The following is a 7,268-nucleotide window of genomic DNA, read 5'->3' on the forward strand; positions in this document are numbered from 1 at the left end:
CCTTAAACATTACCCATACATCCTCTTTCACACCACTGTGGTAGTTCCAGAGAGCAGCAGGTGAAGCAGGAGACTGGAGACGTATGATCTGTGGAGATCTCCCCTGTAGAGCACAGCCAATCAGCAGCATCACATATTCAACACATAGACTGCAGTTACTAACCCTGACCACTGGAGGAAGACAGAAAGCAAATACTATCTTCTCTAATAACACAGTAATAACAATATGCTCCACTTGTAGATGTCTAAAGTCATTATATCAGGCCCCATTCAGCACGTATATCAGAAACCATTTCAGTGATTACATAGATATCATGTTTCTACATCAAATCAGTCTGACTGTCCAGGAAGACTACTTAAATGTAGGACACTTTACTGAATAATGGTGGATGGGGAGAAGACCAGAAGATTATTTGCATAGTGATGATGCTCTGCATAGACAGAACATGCTTCAGTGGTCTGGGAGTGTTTATAGCCCTGTGAGTTTAACACTTCATGACTGAGAGCTGTCCTTCATGACAACAGAACCCACAACAACCATGACTTTTATCACCATCTTCATCTGGATATTTGCCCTCTGTCTCCAAGGTAATATATTTTACAGAAAATTACCCGGACAATTGCAATATTACGCTATATAACCTCATTACAGTTTAATTTCATATGCTACATGGAAAAATGTATTAACAATTGAATGCTACTTCTACATGCCATCTCTGTTTCAGAATCCAGAGGCCAGGTCACTGTAACTCAGACCCCTGCAGTGAAAGCTGTTCTCCCAGGACAGACAGTCTCTCTGAACTGTAAAACCAGCAGTGATGTCTATAACAATAACGTTCTAGACTGGTATCAACAGAAACCTGGAGGAGCTCCTAAACTCCTTATTTACCAAGCTACAACACTTCAGTCTGGGACTCCATCTAGATTCAGTGGTAGTGGAACTCATAGTGACTTCACTCTGACCATCAGTGGAGTCCAGGCTGAAGATGCAGGAGATTACTACTGTCAGAGTTTCCACTACCCCAACAGTGTCTTGGTGTTCACACAGTGATACAGAGCCGTACAAAAACCTCCCTCAGTCAGACTGCACAGTGACTGTACTGCTACAGCTGGGACCTACTGCAGGTGCTGAGGGGGAAGAGACAGTGACATGGAACACTAGATGAGGTCAACTGTGACATGTGACAATATGGTTAGAAAGCAATCGTTCAGTTCACATGACCATCATCATCATCATTAACATCATCATCATGGTTTTAACTTGTTATATTTGTCATGGCCTTTAAGTGTGTATAACATTTATTTGAAGTTTTGAAACACATTACCTGTCAATATGTAAAGCAAGATCTACAGATGTAAAACAAAAGGTGTTCTGACCTCAACATTACTTCAAAGTTACAATCACTTCTGCCCCCCAAAACAAGTCCCAAAATGGACCTCAACCAAATGTCTGATTTAAATTGTGATCTTCTACCGTTATATTAACTGTTTTCATGAGCAGGTTACTGACTGTTAGATCTGTGAATGAGACATGATGCTGGATTCAAACATGAGACACATGTACACTACATACACTATCTATGTAAAGTATAATATCCATTTTATCTGTCATTAATTACATGGTAGCATATCTGTTATGAGTCCCTCCCTGAATCCACCATAGAGGTTAAAACCAGTCCACTCCCTCACATCTGGCCCAGTCCAGGGTATTACAGGCAGTGAAACTGTTCAACTACTAGACTGGTATCTGTGGGAGTGAAACTGAGATTTACATAGACAGGGCTGGGTGGTTCTGCTTGTCCCAGAATAGAGCAGCACTGTCACCAGATGTTCACTCTGTTCCCAGGGAGTTGGAGGTAGAGAAGACTGTCACTACACTATATAGCAGCGTTTCCCAAACTCGGTCCTCGGGACCCCAAGGGGTGCACGTTTTGGTTTTTGCCCTAGGTTTACACAGCTGATAAAAAATGATAAGCTAATCATTCGAGCTTTGATAATTTGAAACAGCTGTGTAGTGTTAGGGTAAAAAACTAAATGTGCACCCCTTGGGGTCCCGAGGACCGAGTTTGGGAAACACTGCTACATCTTGAAGTAGTACCACTTGTAATATTTGTAATTTAAAAATATATATATTTAGCGTCGAATCACAGCCTATAACACACGTGAGAGTCCAAGATATCGGTTGACTGTTTGATAGTTCTTCTTTTATTACTGTAAAGTCTGTCAAGTCAAACATGTCTGACACAGACTCAGTATCCTTATGAATGAAGACAGTCAACTACTACCATGGCAGAAACTCTTGTATTATATCATAGTATATTGTGATAGTATAAAATACTGGTCAATTATGATGTTAGAGTGAGTTTTAGACTTGACAGTTTTTAAAGACACCATTAATCAGCCTTACTGAATACATATTTTTCCAGAATATTGCAAATATACAGTATCTATGATCCAGTTTATTAATAAAAACAACAAAAATATGCATTCCAAAAAGAAATCTTTATTTAAATCCATTATCACAAAATCGAAGCATCAAAGCAAACATGATAGTGAATAAAAGCAGATCACATTAAATCTAAAAAAAACAAAATCTCAATCTACAGAATGGATTGACACATGAACTCAAGCCAAGCCCCCTGTTAGTCCACACCAGAGTGATCACTAAATCAGAGAACGACTGATTTTAGAAAAAGCAAGTCAAAGCAGAGGAACAAGCATCTCTCTCTCCACAGAGGTGTGACTGAGGAGTCCTACCCAGAACAGTCAGCCCTCCTCAGGGTCTTTGTGACTGGAGTCTGGGATTTCTGCTGGGCTTCACAGGTCACCTCTCCTGCCTTGGTCCACTCCTGGGCAGTGAGAGTCAGTGTGCTGCTCCAGCTGTACAGGCCGTCCTTCTCCTGGACCCCGGGACTGGCCTCCTGCTTCTTGCTGGTCCCGTCCACTTTCCAGCTCATGGTCCAGTCTGAGGGGAAGCCCTTGTTGGCCAGACACATCAGTGTGGCTGTTGTTGTACTGGACAGCTCCTCACTAGAGGGTGGCAGGACGGTGAGGGTGGGGGAACTGTTACCTGGAACAAACAGAACACATCAACTAAGTAACTACATCAAGTACAGTTACAGTAAGAGATTATCTTCAGCAAAGGACAAATCAAAATAAAGTGATTTGGAAATGCCTTCTAAATATTAATGTAAAAGTTAGATTGGTAAAAGATGTGGATAAAACACAAACTGTAATATGATAAAGCAGAATAATGAACCGAACAAGTATTAAGTAAGTAGAGTTACAAGTCATACAGTGTCAGTTATACATGTCATACAGATATTATTTAGGAATTGATCTGATCAGAATAGCCTTCTCATATTCATAGTATTTGCAAAATCTGAGCATAAATTAGTTTTAATCACATATCAACCATGTTAGTTCATGAAGTTGGTTACAAACATAACTGAGACTTTTTGTCTTCACACTAACAGTGAAGGCTACCATGAACTCAATACAACAATAATGACTACTATATCCAATGCTATTAAATAGTGATCCTACCAAAATTAAGAGTTGTAGTCTGCAATCATACAAATCAGACAAAAATAAACCTACAATTTAACATTTCGATTCAATAAAATTTTATTAGAACGAAGGGTCAGTCAAAAGCAATTAAAACATTTTGAAAATCTAAAATCGCAATATTTTCATAGACAGAGTGTAAGAATAACATACTTAATAAGTGTAATCAGAAAGAAATATCAAGTGAGCTTGTTACTTACTTCCAACATCTAGTCTGGTGCCGCTACCAAAAGTGTACCACAGTGATACAATCCCTATTACTGATCGTACAAAAACCTCTCTGTGTTGTGATGCTGCAGCTGTTACAGTGAAGATCACTCATACAGAATCATAATCAACACAAATACACTTTAACATCTTCCAGGTAGAACAAACACTTTATGTAAGCTGTTTCTAGATAATACAAATATGATTTGTATCTTAAAACCAGATATTAGTATTTTTTCCTTCCTCTGTGTATCAGATGTTCTCCTAGTCTGTAAGTACTGTCCAGTATTAGCTCCAGTGTTGCTAGTATTCCTCCATATTGTCCAAATGAAAGACAACAGCAGCAGCAGTACTGATAGTGATCCATGTTTTATATTCCTTTATTAAAGATGTTGATCTCAGATTTAACAGTTGTGGTAAAGTCACAGACAGACAACACTACCAGAGGAATCCTACCAGCTTTAGTTTAGAGAAGTGTTCACTAACTGATTAGAGGAACTTACATAAGAGACCAAGCATGAGTGAACAGACAGTTAATTATGTCTGATCATCATCAGAATAAAAATAAATGGTGGTGTGACATAAAAGTTGCCATACATAAGTTATTTGAGTAAAAGTTGCTGTTTGATGTTAGAGCGTTGGCCTAGTTACCAAAAGGCTGCTAGTTCAAATCCCCAGGACGACATGGCGAAACATCTGTCGATGTGCCCTTTAGCAAGGCACTTAACCCTAATTGCTCCAGGGTCGCCGTTTATAATGGCAGATGCTGGCCGTGACCCCACTCTCTGAGGATGTCTCAGGGGGAGTTGGGATATCCCCCCCAAAAAACATATCCAATCCCCGTATAATACACATGTGTGAAATAGGACAAATATAAGCACCCACCTAATTACTATTATTAGAAAAGCAAACTTATGCAAGATAATTATATTCTTATGATGGGAGCCTACTTGGAAACTGAAATAGATTTGAAACACTCATTTGCATAATGCATCTGCTCTAAGAGTGTTTATAGCGCTGTGAGTTTAACACTTGATGACTGAGAGCTGTCCTTCATGACAACAGAACCCACAACAACCATGACTTTTATCACCATCTGGACACTTGCTTTCAAGGTGGTACTACTACTCCTCCTCCTCCTCCTCCTCCTCCTCCTCCTCCTGACAGGGAGACTAGCTGGAGGAGAGAGGCGGGTCAGCTACCACAACTCTATAGTAGGAGAGGAGAGGGGAGAAGAGGAGTGGAGAGGGTCATCAACTACTACTATTACTACTACTACTACTACAACAACAAAAACAACAACAACTACTACTACTACTACTACTACTACTACTACTACTACTACTACTACTACTACTACTACTACTACTACTACTACTACAACAACAACAACAACAACTACTACTACTACTACTACTACAACTACTACTACTATTACTACTATTACTACTACAACTACTACAACTACTGAGGAGAGGAGGAGAGGAGAAGAGAGGGGAGAAGAAGAGAGGAGAGGGTCGGCTACTACTATTACTACTACTACTACTACAACAAAAACAACAACAACTACTACTACTACTACTACTACTACTACAACAACAACTACTACTAGATATGTTTTAAGATCTCTTTTAAATATTTCCACATTTTCGGGCCCCTCGGGTTCTCTGGCAGGCTATACCTGAGGCTGGGGGCATAATAACTAAAGGCTGCCTCTCAATGTCTCTTCGTCCTAGGCTTTGGGATAGTTAAAAGGCCACTGCCAGAGGACCTGAGGGACCTACTGGGAACATAACTTAAAAGCATGTCTGACATGTATTGGGGTGCACAATCGTGGATTGATTTAAAAAACAATCTTAAAATTAATTCTAAAACTCACAGGCAGCCAGTGCAGAGATCTTTAAAGCGCTGTAATGTGTACTCTACGTCTGGTCTTGATCAGTACCCGTGCTGCAGCATTCTGTATGTTTTGCAGTTGACCAATGGCTTTCATGGGTAGACCAGACAGGAGAGCATCACAGCAGTCAAGCCTGCTTGTATTGAAAGCATTGATGAGTCTCTCTGTATCAGTCTGAGAGTGAAACGGCCGCATCTTGGCAATGTTCCTCAGGTGGTAAAAAGCTATTTTGGTCACATTCCTAATGTGTGAATCGAATTTTTATTCAGAATCTAAAATAACACCTAGGTTTTTTTACCTGGTGTTTTATCTTTATTGCCCGTTAATTAAAATGTGTGACTAGATTCTCTCTCTGTTATTTGGCTCCAACAATAAGTACCTCCGTGTCATGCCCTGACATAGAGATCGCTAGTTGGTTTGGTCAGGGTGTGAGTATCTATGTAATGTGTAATTCTATGTGGAGATCTAGTATGTTTAGATCTATATTGGCCGGGTGTGGTTCCCAATCAGAGGCAGCTGTCGATCATTGTCTCTGATTGGGGATCATACTTAGGTAGCCTGGTTGCCTACCTTAGTTGTGGGATCTTGACTCGTGTTTGGCTTGTTGTGTGTAGCCACTGTTGAGCTTCGCGTTACGTTGCTTTTGTTGTTTTGTCTAGTGTTTATTCATTCTAATAAACATGTACGCATACCACGCTGCACCTTGGTCTGACCCGTCTCTCAATGAACGTAACAGAAGATCCCACCAAACAAGGACCAAGCAGCGTGCCCAGGAGAAGCATAAATCATGGACTTGGGAGGAGATATTAAATGGTAAGGTTTCATGGACATGGGAAGAGATCCATGCTGGGATGGATCGCCTTCCTTGGGAGCAGACAGAGGCAGCAAGGGAGGAGAAACGGCAACTTAAAAAGACTTGGTCACGAAGAAAGCCTGAGAAGCAGCCCCAATCAATTTTTTGGGGGGGGCACACGGGGTGGACGACAAGGTAGCAGGAGGCCGTGAAAGTGCTGACTGTAGAGGAGGAGGCCGCTCTTTTAGAGGTCCTCCAAGACCTGCGGATCTGCAGTTTAAGAGAGGAGGCCACCACATTACGGGGGCTGATAGTGAGAATTGAGCAGGAGAGCTCCCTTCAAGAGGAGGCGCTGCAGGAGGCCCGTAGGGAGAAGGAAGTAGTGGATGCACGGAGAGAGGAGCTGGTCAGGCAAAAAAAGGAGTGTGTGTTCATTGAGGAACCAAGGTATGCGGAGATACGCACTGTGTCACCAGTGTGCATTCACAGCCCAATGCGTCCTGTGCCAGTGCCCCGCACGTGTCGTGCGAATGTGGGCATCCAGCCAGGACGGGTTGTGCCAACTGTACACTCCAGACCTCAAGTACGCCTCCACGGTCCAGTACATCCTGCTCCGGTTCTACGCACTGTGTCACCAGTGCGCCTCCCCAGCCTGGTACGCCCCGTACCTGCTCCCCGCACCAAACCAGTGGTGCGCGTATCCAGTCCAGTACGACCCGTACCTGCTCCCTGCACCAAACCAGTGGTGCGTGTATCCAGTCCGGCACGGCCCGTGCCTGCTCCTCGCACCAGACCAGTGGTGCG

General features: G+C 42.1%; 2 gene segments (V, D, J or C); one reads left to right on the forward strand and one right to left on the reverse strand.

The window, feature by feature from the left end:
* Positions 1-478: 478 nt before the first annotated feature.
* On the forward strand, positions 479-1,817 carry LOC123487052. The segment is given in 2 exon segments: positions 479-588; positions 726-1,817. Coding segments are annotated over 2 exon segments (399 nt in total).
* A 908-nt stretch (positions 1,818-2,725) lies between these two features.
* LOC123487054 lies at positions 2,726-3,955 on the reverse strand. The segment is given in 2 exon segments: positions 2,726-3,070; positions 3,768-3,955. A coding segment is annotated over 1 exon segment (243 nt).
* Positions 3,956-7,268: the final 3,313 nt, after the last annotated feature.

Source organism: Coregonus clupeaformis, unplaced genomic scaffold (assembly GCF_020615455.1).
Source record: "Coregonus clupeaformis isolate EN_2021a unplaced genomic scaffold, ASM2061545v1 scaf1441, whole genome shotgun sequence".
In the NCBI taxonomy this organism is placed as follows: domain Eukaryota; kingdom Metazoa; phylum Chordata; class Actinopteri; order Salmoniformes; family Salmonidae; genus Coregonus; species Coregonus clupeaformis.